The sequence below is a fragment of the Mandrillus leucophaeus genome, unplaced genomic scaffold (assembly GCF_000951045.1).
Source record: "Mandrillus leucophaeus isolate KB7577 unplaced genomic scaffold, Mleu.le_1.0 Scaffold4, whole genome shotgun sequence".
Lineage (NCBI taxonomy): Eukaryota > Metazoa > Chordata > Mammalia > Primates > Cercopithecidae > Mandrillus > Mandrillus leucophaeus.
The window spans coordinates 4,604,523-4,626,498 of record NW_012104253.1 but is presented as its reverse complement, the minus strand read 5'-3'; the positions used below and the strand labels follow the sequence as shown (position 1 = coordinate 4,626,498).

Sequence of the window (21,976 nt, the reverse complement as noted above, 5' to 3'; positions counted from 1 at the left end):
AGCTACTCAGGAGGCTGAGGCAGGAGCATCTCTTGAGCCCAGGAGGCAGAGGTTGCAGTGAGCTGAGATGGTGCCACTGTATTCCAGCCTTGGTGACAGAGAGAGAGAGAGAGAGAGAGAGAGAGAGAGAGACCCTGTCTTAAAAAAACAAATGAACAAACAAAACAAAACAAAACAAAACTGGGTAATTTATAAAGAAAAGAGTTTTAATTGGCTCACAGTTCTGCAGGATGTATAGGAAGTATAGTGGCCTCTGTTTTGGGGAGTTCTCAGGAAACTTACAATCATGATAGAAAGCAAAGGGGAAGCGGGCATGTCCCATGACGACAGCGGGAGCAAGAGAGATATGGTGGCCGGGCGGGGGCTCATTTTAAAAAACCAAATCTCATAAGAACTCACTCACTCTACAGTACCAAGGGGGGATGGTGCTAAACTAAACCATGTGTAAGAACTCCACCCCTGTGATCCAGTCACCTCCCACCAGGTTCCTCCTCCAACACTGGGGGTTACAATTCTACATGAGATTTGGGCGGGGACACAGATCCAAGCCATATCAGAATATCAGGAGATGGAAGGTAGACAGGAGGCTGGAGAGGTGGAGAGAGGCAGGAGCTGATGGTGGAGCTGTCCATGGGCAGAGGCAAGTCAGAGAGCACTTGGTATTTTACTGGTTTTCAACAGATAGAGGCCAGAAGGTACTAGAGGGTGCGGACAGGGTGGTCAGGGAGGATCGGGGGTGAGCCTTGGGCAGGAACCCAAGTTAAGTGCAGCAGTGGGCTGTGCTGGTGTAGGGGCGCAGGTGCACTGTTAACATGGAGAGGATGGGTGGCAGTGCCTCAGACTCTTCCTGGCATACGGCGGGTGCTCCAGAGTAGCTGCTGCTGTTGCTGCTGCTATTAATAGGAGTAGGAATAGTGTTGTTCTGTGTTCTAACAGAACAACACAAACATTGAGACCTAAGGTTTGCTACCGTCACTGAGGCTTATCATGGTAACAGACAGATGGCATTGTCTCCATTTTATGGATCAGCAGACTGAAGCTCTGCGAGATGGGGGACCCGCCCAAGGTTACACAGCTGGTAAGCACCTCCACGAAGCATCTCTGAGCCATCGCTGTCTCTGCAGGAATGCTCTCCGTATGCAGCCCACCTCTATGACGCCGAGGACCCGTTCACACCCCTGCGCACGGTGCCCGGGCTCTGCCAGGACTACTGCCTGGACATGTGGCATAAGTGCCGGGGGCTGTTCCATCATCTCTCAACTGACCAGGAGCTCCGGGCGCTGGAGGGCAACCGTGCCAGGTTCTGCCGCTACCTGTCCCTGGATGACACGGACTACTGCTTCCCTTACCTGCTGGTCAACAAGAACCTCAACTCAAACCTGGGCCATGTGGTGGCTGATGCCAAGGGCTGCCTGCAGCTGTGCCTGGAGGAGGTGGCCAACGGGCTGCGCAACCCCGTGGCCATGGTCCATGCCAGGGATGGCACCCACCGCTTCTTCGTGGCCGAGCAGGTGGGGCTGGTGTGGGCCTACCTGCCCGACCGCTCGAGGCTGGAGAAGCCTTTCCTGAACATCAGCTGGGCGGTGCTCACCTCGCCCTGGCAGGGTGACGAGCGTGGCTTCCTGGGCATTGCCTTTCACCCCAGCTTCCGGCACAACCGCAGGCTCTACGTCTACTACTCAGTGGGTATCCGCACCAGTGAGTGGATCCGCATCAGCGAGTTCAGGGTCTCTGAGGATGACGAGAACGCCGTGGACCACAGCTCTGAGAGGTGGCTTCCTTGGGGAACCCGGGCCTGGGTGGGGGCAGGTACCCATATGCACTGGTGTGACTGCACCAGTTGGTATCCTGTTCTCAAATACTGTGAATATTTAACACACCTGGTAGGGGTGCTGAATTTCATGCTTTGGGGCCTGGGGAAGGACAGTTTTGCAGAACAGACCTCACACGGGGATCATATCCAAACCCCTCCATCTGGCCTGCGAGGCCCGACATTTCTCCACCAGCTCTTTTGTTTCAGGCACTTCATTTCATTTGATTCTCCTAAAACCCACTGAGGCTAGTATTATTTTTCCGATTTTACAGATGAGCAAGTGGAGGCTTAGAGAGGTGAAGTGTTGGGTCACACGGGGAGGGAGCGTCAGAGTTGGGAGCCTGATCTGTTGTCTCCAAAGCCCACCCTCTGCCGTCTGCCTCAGCCTGCCTCGCTCTGGCCTGAAGGTGCCATTCTTTTTTTTTTTTTTTTTTTTTTTCGCTCTGTTGCCCAGGCTGGAGTGCAGTGGTGCAATCTCTGCTCACTGCAACCTCCACCTCCCGGGTTCAAACAATTCTCCTGCCTCAACCTCCCCAGTAACTGAGACTACAGGCACGTGCCACCATGCCTGGCTAATTTTTTCTATTTCAGTGGAGACGGAGTTTCACTGTGTTGCCCAGGCTGGTCTTGAACTCCTGAACTCAGGCAATCTGCCCGCCTCGGCCGAAGGTTCCATTCTTGAGCCCTACTGGCTCCTTTTTCCCACCCGAATCCGCTGCCCCAGAGAACTTGCTCTCCTTCCTGCCCCTAAATTCTTCTGTTCCTCCTCCGGGCTTCTGCTCCCCTCAACAACACCTGCAGAGCCTGTGCCCTGTGGAGGATTTATGCCCCAACTGTTTTCAAAATAGGTCTGACCTGACCTCGCACGTGGGGCACACATATCAGTCTGAGTTCAGTAGGAAATAAACCCTGTATCAGGTAACTCAGTAGGTAGAATTTGATCCTGGGAGTCAGTTACTCGGGTTTTAGAAATGATGAAAGGGCTCAGACGTGGTGGCTCGTGCCTGTAATTTCAGGACTTTGAGAGGCTGTGGTAGGCAGATCACTTGAGGTCAAGAGTTCAAGACCAGCCTGGCCAACATGGCGAAACCCCGTCTTTACTGAAAACACAAAAACTAGCTGGGTGTGGTAGTGTCTATCTGTAATCCCAGCTACCTGGGAGGCTGAGGCAGGAGAATTGCTTGAACCTGGGAGGCAGAGGTTGCAGTGAACCAAGATCCTGCCACTGCACTGCAGCCTGGATGACAGAGCAAGACTCTGTCTCAAAAAAAAAGCGGGGGCGGGGGGCAACCTGGGGAAGGCAGCGACTCTGAGGTCAGCAACTGGAGGAAGTTGCTTCCACCCCTTGGACGGGGAAGACAAAGTGAGAAGATGGGGTTATTGGGACCCTGGAGCTGGGGATACCCGGTGGAAGCTGGAACCATAATTGGCCTGGGCAGGAGGAGGTGGAGCCAGGGAGGAGCAGCGGCTGCCAAGAAGCTGCTTAAAGCAGAGAAGTGCTCCTCCCTCTCCAGGCTCCTGCCAATGCTATCCACTGGCTGACCTCGCTGGAGGCCAGCTAGCTACGAAGCCTGGGAAATGTCGTTCACAGGAGCTGACCCCCTGCAGTAGAGAGAGAGGAGGTAGGGGGAGGGCCAGGACTGGGTCTGAGGGCAAATTAGCAAAGAACAGCACATTGTGTGTTTGATAAAACTGTAAAATCTTGACACTGAATGTATAAAAAGGAGGAGAAATCAAATATGTTAGCTATGAAGGCTAATGTGAATCTTCATGATTCACAGCATTAGTTTTGACTATGAGCTTCCTGGCAGCCAGAGTGAAAGGAGGAAACATAATTCTCAGGATCTTACAGGAGCCTGTACAGCCAGTTCTCCAAGAGAGACCAAGTTTATCACACGGACCTGACAGAGAGGAGATGGAGGGACAGAATGGATGTGTCTTCAGTGGTGAGACTTTTAAAAATGGATTCCTGATAAAGACTTGAGGTGGAACACAAAATATATAGATGAACATATTTCAGAGTGGGGGCTCAGCAAAGGTCCTCTGGTGACCTCACAAAGTCAAGCCTAGAACTTGACTCACTCGTGGGGAGAGAGGTAGGCACAGCAGGCTCAGGGCAGCCAGGAATGAGTGGTTATCCTAGCCTGAGTCCGCTGTCCACTGTCAGTCTCTTCCCAGACCTGGGATCCCAATACCGGGTGGATGACTGAAAGCCTGAGCTGTTCTCTCTGTGGAGAACCTGGGCTTTGGAGCTCTGTATTGCTCACCAGATCATATGCACAGGCCTCACAAAGAAAAGGCCTCCAGTCTCGGCTCTGAAAAATCAAAGTCCTGGGTTCAAATTACTTGACCTTTCTGTATCTAATTTTTTCTTATTTGTATTGATAAGGGATTAATAGGCTGGGTGCAGTGACTCAAACCTCTAATCCCAGTACTTTGGGAGACCAAGCAGGGAGGATCGCTTGAGGACAGGAGTTCAAGATCAGCCTGAGCAACACAGTGAGAGCCCTCATCTCTACAAAAAATTAAAAAATTAGCCGGGCATGGTGGCATGCACCTGTAGTCTCAGCTACTCAGGAGGCTGGGGCAGGAAGATCTCTTGATCCCAGGAGTTCGAGGCTGCAGTGAGCTATGACCACATCACTGCACTCCGGCCTGGGTGATAGAGTCTCAAAAAAGAAAGAAAGAAAAAGAAGGGATTGAGAAAGTAGTGACCAATCCTGGAAAACCTAAACCACCCTGAGTATTTCAGTCAGGGGAAACTGAACACAAGGATGACTAAGGCATTGGGAGGGCTGGAGAAGGAGAGGAGGAAGGTTAAGTTACTTAAAGACTGGTGACTGTAAGAAGCTGCTACCACTCTTGGGTTGGAGGAACGAAGGGAAAAAGTCCTTTGTGCTGTGGAGTTTGCTGCTCTTAGTACCAAGATGGCTGGGTGGAAACCCAGGGGTCCACGTTCACCAGCCAGCGCTGCTGTCTCTACAGCCACCACTTCTGGAGGCAGGGTTAGAAGCCAAAGAAACTTGGCCTCTCCCTTCCACCCACCAACACGAACTGGAAGTCAGCTGGCTGGGAAGTATGGTAGTAGGTTTCCTGTAATGGCAGTAAGGGAGGTTCCTGAGTACAGTGAGTGTGGCGCTGAGTGCACTGCACACCATCCTGCCCGCTGTTAGAAGCTGCAAATGAGGGAGTACATAAGATGTGCTCAACATAAGTAATAAGTAAACTAGTGTGGGGGAAGCTATGATGAGGAAGAAACTAGCTGTGTCAGTGACTAGGTCGACAATTTCCCATAATCGTAACAGGGCAGGTGCTAGCAGTGGAGAGCAGAAACAAACAAACAAACAAACAAACAACAACAACCAAAAAAAACACTAGACCAGAACTAGAAGACTTGAGTTCTAATCCCAGCTCTGCTACCTATGGGCTGTGTGACCTTAGACAGGTTGCTCAACCTCTCTGAGCCTTTAGGTCTTCCTTGGCACTATAGAGTGCATTAATTTTGCTCGTTCTGCCTACTAGCTCCTCGTGGAAAATCACTTAATATAAAGGATATGAAAAGTCTTTTCCAGGCTGGGCATGGTGGCTCACGCCTGTAATCCCAGCACTTTGGGAGGCCGAGGTGGGCAGATCACTTGAGGTCAGGAGGTTGAGACCAACCTGGCCTACATGGTGAAGCCCCATCTCTACTAAAAACACAAAAATTAGCCAGGCGTGATGGCGGGCCCCTGTGGTCCCAGCTACTCAGGAGGCTGAGCCTGGAGAATCGCTTGAACCTGGGAGGTGGAGGTTGCAGTAAGCCGAGCTGCGCTCCAGCCTGGGCAACAGAGCAAGACTCTGTCTCAAAAAAAAAAAAAAAAAAAAAAAAAAAAAAAAGAGAGAAAGAAAGAAAAGAAAAGTCTTTTCCATTGTGAAGAGAGACCGTGATCTTGTTTTGTGTTTTTGACTCATGCGTGGAAGGCTGAGTTTTAGGGGCCCTTATCTTCCTTTAGGATACTCCTGGAGGTCAAAGAACCAGCTTCAAACCACAACGGGGGTCAGCTGCTGTTCGGGGATGACGGGTACCTCTACATCTTCACCGGAGATGGCGGGATGGCCGGAGACCCCTTTGGGACATTCGGAAATGCCCAAAACAAGTATGTTCAGCTTTTGGTTGGCTAGTGGGTTGGTCTACATAACCCTAGGCTTCTCATACTCTTCCAGAGGGCGAGTTCCTTCCTCAGCCAGGCAGTGTAGGGCAGGAGAAAAGGTTCTGGGTCCCAGCTGAGCCTGCATCTAGCTGGGCAGCCTAGGCAAGTCACTTGCCATCAACAGAGGGGATAAAAGCCCACTCTGCGGGCAGCTTGTCACAAGGAGTAAAGGCAATCGTGGCTGCCCAGGGCCAGGCACAGGACCCTCTGGGCACAGGCGCCTGAGAGGTGACATTAGCGAGCCTCAGGGCACATGGGATTTTCTCTAAGGTCAGCCTGGCCCTGCTGGGGCCCTGCTAGAAGAAGGGAAGGGATGCTCCCCAGGCCGAATGGAAAGTGTGAGCTGGCTGGCGCAGGGTGGCACCAGCACGTGGAGCTCCTGTCCCAAGGTTCTTCAGGAAGACCCAGATGTTAACGTGTAGTCTTGCTCTTTTACCCATTTCCTGGCTTGAGCAAATGAGCTCAAGATCTCATTCCATTACTTACTCACACACACACACACACAAATATGCATACACACACATATACACACATACACACACACATGCACACACTACATATACACAACACACACATACACACACATACGCATGCACACACATACACACATGCACATATGCACATACTACATACACACAATACACACACATATACACACATACATCCACACGCACACACACATATACACACATACATACATACATACACACACATACACACATCTACATACATACATTCACAACATACACACACACAGTCTTGTGAGTGTAACCAGGATGTCCAGGAGTCTCAAGTCAGCCTCTCCCATTCCCTTAGCCAAAACCTTCCTCCGCCCAGAAAGTAAAAATAGCAAGTGCAAGTATGATGTTGATTACAGTAATTAAAGTGCTCACAATTTGTGAGTTGTCCTTTCCTATGTGACAGTGTAAGCATCATCCGAGCTTTCTCACGTTTGGGATGTGTTTAGAGATGAAGTTGAGAAAATAGAAATTAAGGATTAGTGGATAATTGGACAGAACTTAAAAACATTATTTTGCTGCTACGAGTTGTGCCCACTTAGATATCGAATCCTGGTGTGTGGTGCGTGGGCTCCCGGGTGTGATCTGGATGGTGTTCAGCAGGCTGGAGTGTACGAGAGGAATTTACGGGGGAAAGTGGAAGGCCAGCAACAGGGGCTTGATCACAAGGCATATATTGGGTGGGAGCATGTCACCACCATGAAAGAGGACACTTGTTTGCTGTCCCTACTGATAAGGGAAAGGTGTGGGTGCTGATGCTATGTGAGGATGATGGAATACAGCTTCACAAACCCCGCTTTGAAAAGCAAACCAGAGGGAGGACACCAAAGTGCTAACAGCAAGGGAAACTGATGCATTAAGTCGGTGCATCAAAAACCACAGATGAAAAGGGTATGTTCTCTGCACTGTCTTTAAGCACATTACAGATTTTTCCCATCACGCGCCACTTTTGTCATGAGCTATCCCCCTAAGCTGCTTGGAGCTTAGGGCTGCACCCCTCTGCTCTCTCCCCCTCCCCTACCAACCCGCACTCTGGTGCACTTGGCTTTGATTGCAATCTTTCATTCACTGACTCTGCAAACACTTAATGGTCATCTACTATGTGCTGGTCACAGTGCCAGGTACCAGAAGAAAACTGTAAATACAAGTCATTTTTCTAGTGGAATTTTCACCCTATACCGCAGTCCAGGAGGACTGAGTGGACTGAGCGGGACCACTCTACTATTACAGTTGAGGACACCCACATTCCACAGAGTGTGTGGTAAAGAGCTTGAGTTTCTGGGCTCAGGCCGTCTGGGCTGGATCCCAGTGGTGCGGCAACTGAGCAACGTTATTTGACCTTTCTGAGCTCCGCTGCCACATCTGTAAAGTGGGGATCATACTAGGAACCGCCTACCTAAACGACTGCTGTGAGGACAAGACAAAATAGATGTATTGTGTCCAACGCATGGGACAGACCTGGCGCGCAGGAAGGTGGAAGATGCATGTTGAGTGAATGAATGAGGTTACCCGGCTGTAAGTAGCTAAGGAGGAACTGCATCCCAGGGTCTCTGATCCCACAGCCTAGGCTCACCCTGTACCTGGCTCAGCGGTCAGCCGGCGCCCCGGCACCTGCCCCGCGGAGCCCGTGCGCCCTGGCGCAGGGCGACCCCGAGCCACGCCCTCTCCCACTCCGCCCGCAGGTCGGCGCTGCTGGGCAAGGTGCTGCGCATCGACGTGGACCGTAAGGAGCGCGGCCTGCCCTATGGCATCCCGCCCGACAACCCGTTCGTGGGCGACCCCGCCGCGCAGCCCGAGGTCTATGCCCTGGGCGTGCGCAACATGTGGCGCTGCTCCTTCGACCGCGGCGACCCCGCGTCGGGCGCGGGCCGCGGGCGCCTCTTCTGCGGCGACGTGGGCCAGAACAAGTTCGAGGAGGTGGACCTGGTGGAGCGCGGCGGCAATTACGGCTGGCGCGCGCGCGAGGGGTTCGAGTGCTACGACCGCAGCCTGTGCGCCAACTCCTCCCTCAGTGAGTGCCCGCGCCCCAGGGACCCTGGCCTCGGATCCGCCCCCACCCCACCCCACTCCACGTGCTGTGCCGCAGGGCCTCCCTCGGAGACCGCGCCCGGGAGATCCCTGACCCTGGATCTGTCCCCGGCTCCACTCTATGGGCTGTGCGGCAGGGCCTCACTCGGGGACCACCCGCACCCCAGGCACCCCCTGACCCTGGATTTGCCCCCACCCCAACTCCACGGGCTGTGAGCCAAAGCCTCTCTCGGTGACTGCCCTCGCCTCCACCAGGAGCCTCCCTGTGCCTTGGAGGCCTCCCAGCAGCGCTCTTGAGTTTCTCCTCGCCCCATCCCCATCTGGCACCCCTGCAGACACGCTTTCCACCACGCCAGTCCTGCTGTGGGCACGCCCCTCCCTCCGTGGTCGCCCCGCCCCCGCGGAATCCCTCCGGAATTCTCCTGACAGGTGAACCTGTCCCCCGCGGGCTCACCGCAGCTTTTCGCCCTCCCACCCCGCAGATGATGTGCTGCCGATTTTCGCCTACCCTCACACCATTGGCAAGTCGGTCACAGGGGGCTACGTGTACCGGGGCTGCGAGTACCCCAATCTGAACGGCCTCTACATTTTTGGGGATTTCATGACCGGGTAAGTGACCTAGTGCCCTCACGCCGCTGGCTGCTGCCACTGGCTCCTTGGGACTGGCTCCTTGGTAAAGAGGAGTGTATGTGTGCACCTGTTCCTGCACATGCGCCTCGCTGCTCTGACAGGGGCCCCCAGGTGTGGGCCAGACACCCACATCCACCCCCTTTTCTCCTGAGATGTATCGTGAGCCTTTGTTGCAGGCCTCAGTAACTCTGTGATAGACACACAACTCATGGCATGAAAGACTGGAGGCTTGCTTAAGTGCAGGTCCGGTGGTCCTCCTCTCCCTCGTGAGAACCATGGGCTCTGGGCCTGACAGCAGTTCTAATGGGCAGGAGGGCAGAATATGAATAATTTCCTGGACACTCAGGGCCACCTTGCTCCTGGGGAAGCCACAGCTTGTCACTGCAACAGCTGATGGGGGCCTGGAGCCCTACCCCATCCCACCCCAGCCAGGACTGCAGGGATCTCGTAAAGGTTGAGAAACTAAGACCCGAGAGGAGGATGGCTGCGCACCGGCCTCCTAATGGGGAGAGGAGGAGGTGGGGCTTTTGTGGCCTTGGAGCCTTGCTGCCTTGTCCCCGTGCTCTAGGGTGGCAGTGCCACCTGCTGAGACCCTGGTGTGGGAGGAGGATGAACCACATCCCAAATAGGTTTGATGGGGGAGGGAAACCTACATCACACCCTCCTGTGAGTCAGGCTCTGTCCCCAAGGGTGCTTGTGGAGCCTCATGACCACCTTGTTGTCCCATTGTACAGAGAAGAAAGCTGAGGACTAAAGAGGCCCAACGGCAGGCTGAGACAGCCTGGTCTGAACCCTGGCTCTCTTACTGGCTGGGTGACCTTAAGCCAGTTACTTCACCTTTCCTTATCTTCAGCTACCTCATCTGCAAAATGGAGATGATCATAGTGCTTGCCCCCTAGGTTGTTTTAAGGACTGAATCAGTTAATACATAAATAGCACTTAGAATCTAGTGAAGAAAGAAAGAAAGAAAGGAAGAAAGAAAGAAAGAAAGGAAGGAAGGAAGAAAGAAAGAAAGAAAAGAAAGAAAGAAAGAGAAAGAAAGAAAGAAAGAAAGAAAGAAAGAAAGAAAGAAAGAAAGAAAGAGAAAGAAAGAAAGAAAGAAAGAAAGAAAGAAAGAAAGAAAGAAAGAAAGAAAGAAAGATGTTTAATATTTAGTGATTTTTTTTTTTTTTTTGAGACAGGGTCTCATTTTGTCGCCCAGGCTGGAATGAAGTGGCACAGTCTCAGCCCACTGCAGCCTCCACTTCCCAGGCTCAAGCAATCCTCACACCTCAGCCTCCTGAGTAGTTGGGATTATAGGCATGTGCCACCACGCCTGGCTAATTTTTGCATTTTTTGTAGAGATGAGGTTTTGCTCTATTGCCCAAGCTAATCTTGAACTCCTGGACTCAAGGTTTTGCTCTATTGCCCAAGCTGATCTTGAACTCCTGGACTCAAGCGATCCTCCTGCCTCGGCCTCCCAAAGTGCTGGGATGACAGACTCAGGGCACGGCGCCCAGCCTGGTATTTCTTAATTATTTCCGTGCAACCTCCTCTGACAGCAACTGAATAGGGTTCCTACGGAGAGGGCGTAAAGACATGAAGACGGCTGAAGCTGGTGGGAGAATTCTGACTTTTTGTCCAGTCTGCAGCCTGGAGCTGAGACAGATACCTGACCTGGGCCCCTGGAAGTTGGATTCCTCTCCCAGATCCACCCCTTCACCTGGGACCCAGCTTTCTCATCTGGAAAATGGGTGTAGATGAAGCCTCTGTTTTTACCCCTGATTGTCCTTTCTCCCTTCTATCCTTCCCAGGAGGGCCTAAGTCTCCTGACCGCAGAAATTGAACTAATTTTGCCAGTATTTCCCCAGCCCCTCTGCTGGGTTAGGCAAGAACCAGGATGACAGAGATGAAGAGGACCCCTAGTACCCGAGCCAGGGAGACAGACCCTTTCAGTCCACTGCACTGCAACCTCAGAGAGCCTGTGCACAGTGTGGGGAGCTCTGCATGGGGGCCTTCAGGGAGGGCTTCACAGAGGAGGGGGCATCTCTAAGCAGGACCTGGAAGTATCAATAGGTGATTGACAATCAGCGATGGGAGTAAGGAGCAAGGTTAGCATATTCCAAAGACGTTGAAGCTCCAGCGCTTGGCAGGTTCTGAAACCGGTGAACTCTTGAAAGCGCTGTTCCCTCTGCAGGATCTAGTGGGCTGGACTGCATTCAGGGGGCAGTAACCAAGCTGGTCCTGTTCATTCCTGTGGGTTTCTGGTAGGTGCTTGGTGAAGGTTGCACACAATGACAGCTTCATGGACGTACCACATGTGCAGTCACACAGGGCCCCATGCTCAGAAAGGTTCACGCTTGACCTCATGCTCTGAGGTCACCATCTTGAATTCTTAATATGTTTTGAACAAGTGGCCCTGCATGCTCATTCTACACTGGGCTCTGTGAATTTTGTATGGTCCTTGCATGGATCAGTGGGTGAATGGATGAGTAGATGGATGGTGGAAGGATGGAGGGAAGGAGGGAGAGAGGGAGGGAGGGTGGGAGGGTGGGATGGATGGATGGATGGGTGGGTAGGATCCCCTGGGTGCCATGCCAGGCATGGCCTCACAGTTCATCTTCCATTGCAGGCGTCTGATGTCCCTCCACGAGAACCCAGGGACAGGCCAGTGGCACTACAGTGAGATCTGCATGGGCCATGGCCAGACCTGTGAGTTCCCAGGCCTCATCAACAACTACTACCCGTACATCATCTCCTTCGGGGAGGATGAGGCCGGTGAGCACTCCTGAGACCTCTCCTTGCTGGTTGCTCATGCCTGGGACTGGTCCTCCATCCTGTGGTCCTTCTGGTCTCTGATGTAGGGGAAGGACCACACAGGCCTGAACTAGTTCCCACCTGGGAGGAAGATGTTCCCTGGGCTCCAGACTTTGCAGGTGCCTCTGTTATAGAAGAGGGGTCCCGATCTAGAGCCCAAGAGAGGGTTCTTGGATCTCACATAAGAAGGAATTGGGGGTAAGTCCATAGAGTAAAGTGAAAGTAAAGGAATAGAAGAATGGCTACTCCATAGACAGAGCAGCCCCAAGGGCTGCTGGTTGCCAACTTTTATGGTTATTTCTTGATGATATGCTAAACAAGGGGTGGATGATTCATGCCTCCCCTTTTTAGACCATATAGGGTCACTTCCTGACGTTGCCATGGCATTTGTAAACTGTCACGGTGCCCATGGGTGTGTAGCAGTGAGGACGACCAGAGGTCACTCTCGTGGCCGTCTTGGTCATGGTGGGTTTTAGCCGGCTTCTTTACTGCAAACTGTTTTATCAGCAAGGTCTGTGTTTTGTGCCGACCTCCTGTCTCATCTTGTGACAGAATGCCTTAACTGTCTGGGAATGCAACCCAGTAGGTTTCAGCCTTATTTTACCCAGCTCTTATTTAAGATGGAGTTGCTCTGGTTCATATGCCTCTGACACCTCCTCGGGCGTCTTCACCTCTCTGAGCTCCCCTTTGTTCCTATGGAAAATGGAAGTAGTGGCCCCTTTCTTCCTCTTACCCCACCTCACCCTGGGTAAGGCTGCCGTGAGTTCTAGACTAATAACGCGGGTAAGCATCCATGCCGGTTAGCCGGCCAGGAAGGATCTGGAATGGTGGAAATGCAGGCAGGTGGTGGAAGAGAGCCTCAGAGACCTCCAGAGACCTCCAGAGACCTCCAGAGAACCCCAGAGACCTCCCCTGGCCTGGAGTTCCTGATGGCAAATGGATTTGGGCCATTAAATGAAGCCACATAATTATTTCAAAGCCGGTGGACACAGCCTTCTTGTCGGTTAGTGGATCCTGAATCTAGGCACTTGTGTTTTCAACACGAGGGACAGAGTGGGAGGGGAGAGGAAGAGGGGCCAGTGGAGACTGGATTCTGCTCCAGCCTCCTGCCTTTGTGCTTCGCCCGAGGATTGTTCCTGGACAAAAGCCCAGGGGCCCCCAGTGAGCCCTAATGGATGCTTATTGGGGTTGCTAGGCAACGCCCGCCCAGGGGCCTTTGGAGGGGTGTCCCCTGCCCGGCTCAGTGCCCAGAGCCCCGAGGGCTGAGTCTGGGAAACCTTTGTTGAACTGTCAGAATCTGAATTTCCAAAAAGGCAGCCCCCAGCCCCCACAGCCATTCCTAAGCCCTCTGGGCCCTTGAAAGCCCTTTCTTTTGGTCAGTAGGGGGTTAATGTGTTTTAGAAGCAGGGGTGCCCCTCCCCCACTGAGGCAGGGCCTGGAAGGAAGGTACAGTTTCCAAAAGGCCATTCCTCAGCCCTCTGACTGACACCCGAGTGTGGAAAACCAGAAGGAGGCACCGGTGAGACTGGCGGCCCAGGGACAGTTCTGGCAGCAGCCTCTGGACGGCACGGAGCCCGGAGCCCTGGGGTCCAACGCAAACCAACTTTCTCCTGCTCCCGGCTCCTGCTGCTGCTTCTCTAATTGTTCTAACGCTTGCAGATTACAAAATGAGTACCTCTGCTGGCCCAGTGTGCCCCAGGGACAGTTCACACCCCAGAGACCAGGAAGGTGGCTCAGTGTCCCACCAAGGGAAAACGTCGCCTTTGCCCTCTGAAAGTTCATGGAACTTCCCACCCCCCCCCGCCCCACCCCCAAGACAGAGCTTCGCTCTTGTTGCCCAGGCTGGAGTGAAGTGGTGCAATCTCGGCTCACTGCAACCTGCAGCCTCCACCTCCCAGGTTCAAGCGATTCTCATACCTCAGCCTCCCGAGTAGCTGGGATTACTGGCGCGCGCCACCACACCTGGCTAATTTTTGTATTTTTTTAATAGAGACGGAGTTTCACCATGTTGGCTAGCCTGGTCTCGAATTTCTGACCTCAGGTGACCCCAAAGTGCTGGGATTACGGGTGTGAGCCACCACACCCGGCCGAGAAATTGTCCATTTTTATGCTCAGGTGCAACAAAGTATGGGCAGCTGTGTAGAAATGTGATCGGACAAAAAGGGCCTGAGCTCATGCTGATTGAGTGGGAGAGCCAGCACAGCCTGTGTGTCTGGATTCTTCTTGGCCTCTCTGCGCTTGCATTCCTTCCTTCTGGCTATGGGGCTCTCTCTGGAGTGGGAGTCTGATGACCTGCAAATGGGTCAAACAGGTCAGATCATCTCCTCCTCCTTTATTTTAGAGGCAGAGTCTTGCTCTGTCATCCAGGCAGGAATGCGGTGGCGCCATCATGGCTCACTGCATCCTCAGACTCCTGGGCAATCCTTCTGCCTCAGCCTCCCAAGTAGCTGGCACTACAGGCTCATGTAACTATGCCTGGCTATTTTTTAAATAGTCTGTAGAGATGGGGTCTTGCTGTGTTGCCTAGGCAGATGTGGAACTCCTGGGCTCAAGTGATCCCCTGCCTCGGCCTCAAAGTGCTGGGATTACAGGCATGAGCCACCATATCTGACCCAGATAATTTCTTTGTTGTTGCTGTTGTTGTTGTTGTGGGGGTTTTGTTTGTTTGTTTGTTTTTGAGACAGGGTCTCGATCTATCGCCTAGGCTGGAGTGCAGTGGTGTGATCTTGGTTCGCTGCAGCCTCTGCCTCCCAGGTTCAAGCGATTCTCATACCTCAGCCTCCTGAGTAGCTAGGACTACAGGTGTGCACCACCATGCCTGGCTAATTTTCATATTTTTAGTAGAGATGGGGTTTCGGGCCATGTTGGCCAGGCTGTTCTTGAACTGCTGACCTCAAGTGATCTGCACACCTTGGCCTTCCAAAGTGCTGGGATTACAGGCATGAGCCACCATGCCTGATCTCAGATAATTTCTTTATGGCCAGTTTTATACAGAAAGGTTCGGGGAGAGTTACAATAATATTTTTAGGTTCTATGACTGGCTTTGGGGGAAATATGTGCTGGTTTCTATTATCTGCCGTGGGAAAGAGAGATTCTAGTTTCTATGGCACCTCAGGGGAGAACAGGACTGAGAGACAGGAGGACAGGAGAAGGTCAGAGAAAAACTTTTGCTTTGGAGGCAGTTCTGAGGCCTTCATTTTGAAGCATGGTTTTCTGAGTCTCAACAGCAGCCCTGGGCGGGCTTGGCAGCACCCGCGGGGGCTCCCTGTGTGTGCAGAGGGTTGGGGGCTACAGCTCCCAGCAGATCATAGCTGGAAAGGGTCTTGCAGTCTGCCTGGTCCAGCCTTGTCATTTTACCAATGGGGAAACTGTGGCTGACTATGAACGCCTGGTTATGGAGGAGGGGCACCATGCCCCACCTGGCCCCTGGACACCTCCCAGAGGGGGGCCTTAAGGTTGGTTGGCAAGATGAACCAGGGAGTTCCTCAGGGGGTTGGAACAGAGGAGACCAGGGCTGCTCCTGGTGGCTCACTCCAGAAAGAGGCCCAGAGGTAAATGGACGGCCCAAGGCTGTCTGAGCAATTTAGGGCTGTGCCCATGGACTTCCCAACAGGGACGTCTCACCCGGGGACTCCCACTGCTGCAGGCTGCATCATCACCATGTGGGCCTACAGCCCCTCTCCCGACCTCCCCAGTGGGGCTGGTGCCCCTGGGTTTGGGGGTCGGGGCCTTTGACCACTCAGTGTACTGCTTGCCTCATCCCCCAGCCCCATCACAGCTGGGTCTACCCAGGTGTCACAGGTTAACCCTCAAGTGCCTTCCCTTTGCATTTCCCGAGTTTCCTGTGCGTTGCTTCTCAGACCCCACCCCCATGCAGCCCTCCCTGACTGCACCTGTCCCCAGGGATATGCTTTTCTCCAACCTGTTACCAAGCTGTCTGTCTCAGCCTCTCTGCGGGGAAACCTCCCTCCCTACTCCCAGCCCAGCTGTGCTCTCTGCTATCCTTTTACAAGGACAGAGGTATTAGCATGGCTGAACCCTCAGGATGAATCATGTGTGGCTCGTGTCTGGGCTCCCAGCCACCACGCATCCGATATTGGTGTGGGGCTGGAGCAGCAGACTTTCCTGAGTTCTGGTCCTGGCTTAACCATTCACTAGCTGTGTGACTTAGGACAAGTCACTTGACTTCTCTGAGCCTCTTTTTTTTTTTTTTTTTTTTCTCAGCTGTGATGTAGGAATAATGCAGCCTGTTTTCAGGACATAGATACCCCTGGCAGCAGGGGTTGGGAGGGAGGATTGGAGTGGGAGGAGCAGGGAGAACCTACATTCCCTGAGACAGTCCTCAGCTGTCTGGGGACTCAGAACTCTAACGGTTACATTTTCAGCGCAGCTCTGAAACGGGGAGAAGTTGAGGCTCAGAATGGGGCCATCACACAGCTGCTGGAGATCACAGGGGGCCAAGCAGAGGGGCTAGGACCTACACTCCCAGCCATGTACTCTGCTCCTGCCTGGGAGGTCCTCGCTGTCAGTAGAGAGACACCCTGGCCTCGAGGACCTGGCAGGGCCCAAATCCCAGATGACGACCGCAATCATAGCTAGCTAATGCTGATTAGGCCCACGCTCTGCGCTCTTCAATCCTTATAACAGCCCAGTGAGGCCTGCCCATTTTAGAGATGAGGAAGCTGAGGCTCAGAGAGCCACACGTGCCTTCGGGTCCCCCAGAAGCAGTCAGTTGGGGAGCTGGGCTGTAGCCCCCTTGTGTGTGCCCAGAGATGTGTGGGTCTGGGCATGAAACCCAGGTAGGTGACAGGGGTGGTGCTGGGTCACCGGGAAAAGGCAAGAGTGGAGGTCTGAGCCTGGCTGGGTCCAGGCAGAGCGCCTGACACCCGGGAGACCAGGCTCCAGAGGCCCTTGGGCACAACCCAACACCTCACCTAGCCTCAGTTTCCCTTTCTGGGGACTGGACAGCTAGACTGAGCTGGGATGCCTCACATGATGGCTAGCTGGGGTTGGGGTCGATTTCCAAGCCTGCGGGGAGCGGGGTAGTGAGGCGGGGCTGGCTGGGACAGTATTACAGGTGGGGGTCTCACTGGTCACTTCGTTCTGTTCAAAGGGGAGCTGTACTTCATGTCGACAGGGGAGCCGAGTGCCACAGCTCCACGTGGGGTTGTCTACAAAATAATTGACCCGTCCAGGTGAGTCCCGGCCTCCAGGACAGGGAGCTCCTGCTGTCTGTCAGGCCTCCTAGCTCCATTGGCTTGTCCCCTCCACCTTGCCCTCAGGTGGGCAGTATTAATCCCCATTTTCAGACAAGAACCCTGAGGCCCAGAGAGGGATGTGATTCGCCTCAGTTCCTCCGGCAAGGGGCAGACCCAGGATTCAGACCCAGGTCTGCACGCCTCAAAGCACAGGTCTGTTAGGATAGGAGGGAGCTGGAGAGGCGACTGGGGCCGAGGGCGGAGGCTTCACTCGGCTTTCTTGCCTGGCCCGCCCTCCCTGCGTCTTCCTCCTGTCTAGCAGGCCCCTCATCCCTCACTTCCTGGGCTGCCCCTGCATTCCCACAACCCAGCCCCCAATTTGCCTCTGCGATGCCTCCCAGATGACACCCTAATCCCTGTGTGTCCCCGCCCCATGCCTGTCTATCCTCCTGTTGTCTGTCTTCCACTGGGGAAAATACACTGGGGTTCCCTTCGCCGGCTCCATCTCCCCGGCTTCCCTTCTAACTGTAAGGCCAGAAGTGCCACGCCAGGCCATGTCCCAACTCCTTCCGTGTGCAGCTTATGAAACTCTCAGCCGCTCATTTTACAGTGGCGGAAATGAGCACAAAGATACAAAGTCACGGGCCCCGGGCCCAGAGCCATGGTTGGGCCCAGGCCGCTGGCTCCAGAGCCCTGCCTTAACCCCTCGGCTGTGTGCCTTAACCTCACCCTCTTCAAGTACCTTCCCCAACCCACTTTGCCCTCCAGGCCCCTGTCCAGCCCTTCCTCAGCTCTCCTCACTCAGACTTGTAGTCTCTGGGCTACACGACTGACTGTCTCCCAGCTGCTCTGGGAGTCTCAGGGCCAAGCCTGTATCTCTTCAGTCTGCAGAGGCCGCCAAGACACTGCAAATGGCATGGAGCAGGGACCCAGGAATGCTTGATGAATAAATGAGTGATCAGCTTTCTAAGCTGCCTCTCAGCCCTTAGATTTTCACATCTCTGCTGGTTTCCATAGGAGTCCGAACGTCCCTTCAACACCCGGTGCGGACATGGCTTGTGCTTATCTCTAACACAAGGCCTGAGGTTGCACTCCAAGAATCCACATATTTGGCAGACCTTAGGAGTCCCCATTGTGTTTACTTATCCTGAACTTTGAGACACGCCACGTTTGGGAAATCCTGAAACAAGCTGGCGTGTTTCATGTTCTTGGGAGGCAGATGGGAGGAGCTCAAGTCCAGCCTGGGCAACAGAGGGAGACCTTGTCTCTAAAAAAATTAATTACTTTTACAAAAAGAAAAATTCTAAAATACTTATTGTGCTTAAAATATTTTGCACTGGGCTCAGTGTCTCACACCTGTAATCCCAGCATATTGCAACCTCCGCCTCCCAGGTTCAAGTGATTCTCCTGCCTCAGCCTCCCGAGTAGCTGGGACTACAGATGCCTGCCACCACGCCTGGCTAATTTTTGTATTTTTAGTAGAGCTGGGGTTTCGCCATGTTGGCCAGGCTGGCCTTGAACTCCTGACCTCAAGTGATCGGCCCACCTCAGCCTCCCAAAGTGCTGGGATTACCGGTGTGAGCTCCCACACCTGGACTCCACACTCTTTTTCAAAGGATGTTTCTAGTTGTTCTCCAATGCCCTTTTCCTGTCCCAGGATCCCATGTTACCTTTAGTGGTTGCATCTCCTTAGCTTGCCCTGTTTGTGGCAGCTTCTCACTTTCCTTGTTTACAGACTTTTTTTTTTGCTTGTTTGTTTTAAAAGCACACGTAAATTATTGACTTGACTTTTTATCAAATAAAACATAATCACTTCCTCCTTCCATCCCTTCCTTCTCATTTCCATGAGGTCCTGACCATCGTTATCTATGCAGTGCCAGGATTTATATGGTGGTATTTGGATCACACGCAGACTTGGTTCTTTTTCCTTCATGTATGCCCATTTTATCTAAACGTTGCAAACATCACCCTCAAAAAAAACCATTTCTAATGGCTGTGTGATTTTCTGCTGAGTCACTATAACTTATTCCTCGGAATTTTAGGTTATTGCCAATTTTCAGAAAAGAATGCTTCTCTGAGGAAATGTTACATATACCAAACGAGTGCCTAATTCATGCCAGATGTTGCCTTAGATCCATCATCTTTGGTTTTTCCAACACCGTTTCCCTATTGGCTTGTTGTCCCCATGTCATACGGAGGGACCCAGCAAGACTTAGGGAGTTCTCTTGCTCGCAGTCTTGTGTTAGGAGCCAGAAGTGGGCGAGATTCCTCCCTCCTGCCCTGACCCTTCTCCTCCCTTCATTCTCCTGGCTCGGAATAACTGTTTCTTTGCATCCACACGTATTACACAGAGGTCCCATTATAGAACATTTGGAAAATGAAATAAATGGGGAGTGGAGGAGGTAGGGTCAGGTCATCTATTATTACCCACACATAACCACTGTGGCGTTTTGGGGTGGACATCCTACCCTTTTGCATAACAAAGACTTTTAATGCAATTTCCTTAAGGAACAAAAGCCCCACTGGGTCTGTCTAAAGTGTGTGGATGTTCTCTGGAGGTCAGAGCAAGAAAAAACCTCGCTTTTCCTGCAGCTTTGAGAAGCGTGTGTGCCTGGTTGTGTTTCTGCAGCCTCTGGGGACAAAGACCCTTGTCCCTCTTTTGTGTCCCTCTTCGGCCAAGCCTGTCTGGAGGCCACTCCGTGTCACGTGGCTAATTCACCCCTTGGCCTTTCCACTGGAATCCTATTGAAGTCGTGGGCCCACGTGGGTCTGTCCTGGAATGGGGTCATTCCCAAAGAATCACAGATCGACGGTCAAAAACTAATTAAAACGGAATTCCATTTCCTACTGTGCCCTCAAAAATGTCAAAGGAGACCCAATTCCTAGCCCTGGCACTCTCCTCTGACTCTTTTGTCTCCCTGCTCTCTCAAACCCCACATGCCAAGGCCCCAAATCCCTCAGCTCTGCCTCCAGGCCCAAGGCTTGCTTTCCTCACCCCTGCCCCGTCCTTTAGATGGTTCCAGGCAGAGGAATCTCCCAGATTCTGCATCATCAGAAATCCAGGAACCAGAGGGTCTGAGAGAGACCCGCCTCAAAGGCTGCAGAGCTGGTGGGAGAGGGTGGCGGGCAGGAATCAGGCTGCATTTCAGGAATCTGATGGCAGGCTGGGGGAGGACAGAGACTGGCATTTGTTCACACCCTGAGGACAGAGTCCATGCTCTGGACTAGAAGTGTCTTGGGAAACGGTAAGCCTCCAGCCCCGGTGCTATTCTGGCAGAGGCTGAGCATGCAGCCAGTGGGCCGTTATAGGGGATTTATGCCCTGGAGCTCCTAGAATCCTGGGGGCATGGAGTGGGCAGGGATGCCACAGGCCACACAGTAGGTGCATGGTAAATGGCCACCTGTTACTATCATTGCTGTTCACGCCTGCCTCACTGCAGGGGAAAGGCAATGGCACGGGGCATCCTCAGGATGAGTTCCCAGGGTGAGACTGATAACCTCCTGTGTGTCATTGGCAGGCGGGCACCACCTGGCAAGTGTCAGATCCAGCCTGCTCAGGTGAAGATCAGAAGCCGCCTCATCCCCTTTGTGCCCAAAGAAAGTAAGTGCCTGCCAGAGGGACACTGAGGGTGGGGGGAGAGATCCTGCAGCCCACAACAGCTGCCTTTCCAGCCAGACGCGGGTCTTACCAGCTGGACCTAGATGTCCCTCTTCAGCCCCTGTGCCTAGCACTGTGCCTGGCACACATTAGACATGGTGGTAAGGTGGATGGGACTTTTACTGAACTGGGTCTTGCTTGATTGGTCACAATTCCTTAAACCAAGAGAGAAATAGCTAGTGCCAGGCAAGGTATGCTCTGAGTTCTTGGGAGGGACAGAGAAAGAGGATGTATCTGTGTGTAAGTGAGGGAGACTGGAAGAGTTATTTGTGGGAGGGGTTGGCATGTGGGCTGGGCCTTCATAGATTATTGACAAGCCTGATGAGGAGAGATGGCAGAGCAGGGCCACCACAAATGACTGCCCATGGGGCCTGGGGCTAGGGGGAAGGGGATGCCCCAAGTTGGGGCTGTTCCCCTGGGCCAAGTTACGTGGGAACAAAGACCCCGTGTTGCCAGGTCTTCCAGTTCTTCAGAGAAGCAGAAAATCCCCCCATCCACTCATTCACCACGGACACGTGCCCTGCCCTGGGGATACAGCACATGGTGAGACACTGCAGTCCTCGCCGTCTAAGCCTGTTAGGTACAACCTCCCAATTCAAAGTGTTAGCAACTAGTTCAGAATTTTAAAAATCACTCTGTGGGCCAAGGAAAATATTTCAGCAGGCCAAGTGGGCTCAGCAGGCCACCCATTGGCAGACTGGGTGTGTGTGGGGGTGGGGAGGGCAAGGAGAGAGGGAGGCTAGGCACCTGGGCAGAAGAGGTACCCGGGGTAGAAGGGGAAGGGTCTGAGCTCAGTGATTTTGGAAGTGAGTTCTGGTCGCAGTTGGTTTCAGGGCTTGGTGAGTTTTCCATTTATTCATTCAGTAGTTTCTGGCACTTTTGTTAGTTACTGGCTCCACGCTGGATGCCGGAGCCACAGTGAGAAGTCAGACCAGGCCGTGTTCTGGCTGGGACAGACAGAGATGTCATTTACTGTCCCAGGCCTTGTGATTGAAGTGTGTGCCAGGTACTGTGAGGACCCACCCAGAACAGTGGAGACTGGGGTGGGGGGTAGGGGTTCCTGGAGTCTGAAAAGAATAGGAAGGGTGCGCCAATGGGGGGATGCACTGAGAGGGGTGGCACCTAGGGGGATGGCACCGAGGGGG

General features: G+C 53.2%; 1 protein-coding gene across 1 annotated transcript in view; it reads left to right on the top strand.

Moving 5' to 3' along the window:
- HHIPL1 (HHIP-like 1) overlaps positions 1-21,976 on the top strand; it is a 38,101-nt gene that overhangs the window by 5,874 nt on the left and 10,251 nt on the right. The window contains exons 2-8 of the mRNA XM_011991801.1: positions 1,125-1,771; positions 5,806-5,949; positions 8,204-8,532; positions 9,032-9,158; positions 11,791-11,936; positions 17,089-17,170; positions 20,692-20,774. Coding sequence (XP_011847191.1) covers positions 1,221-1,771; positions 5,806-5,949; positions 8,204-8,532; positions 9,032-9,158; positions 11,791-11,936; positions 17,089-17,170; positions 20,692-20,774 — 1,462 coding nt within the window. The 5' untranslated portion in view covers positions 1,125-1,220. The remainder of the gene's footprint in view (positions 1-1,124; positions 1,772-5,805; positions 5,950-8,203; positions 8,533-9,031; positions 9,159-11,790; positions 11,937-17,088; positions 17,171-20,691; positions 20,775-21,976) is intronic.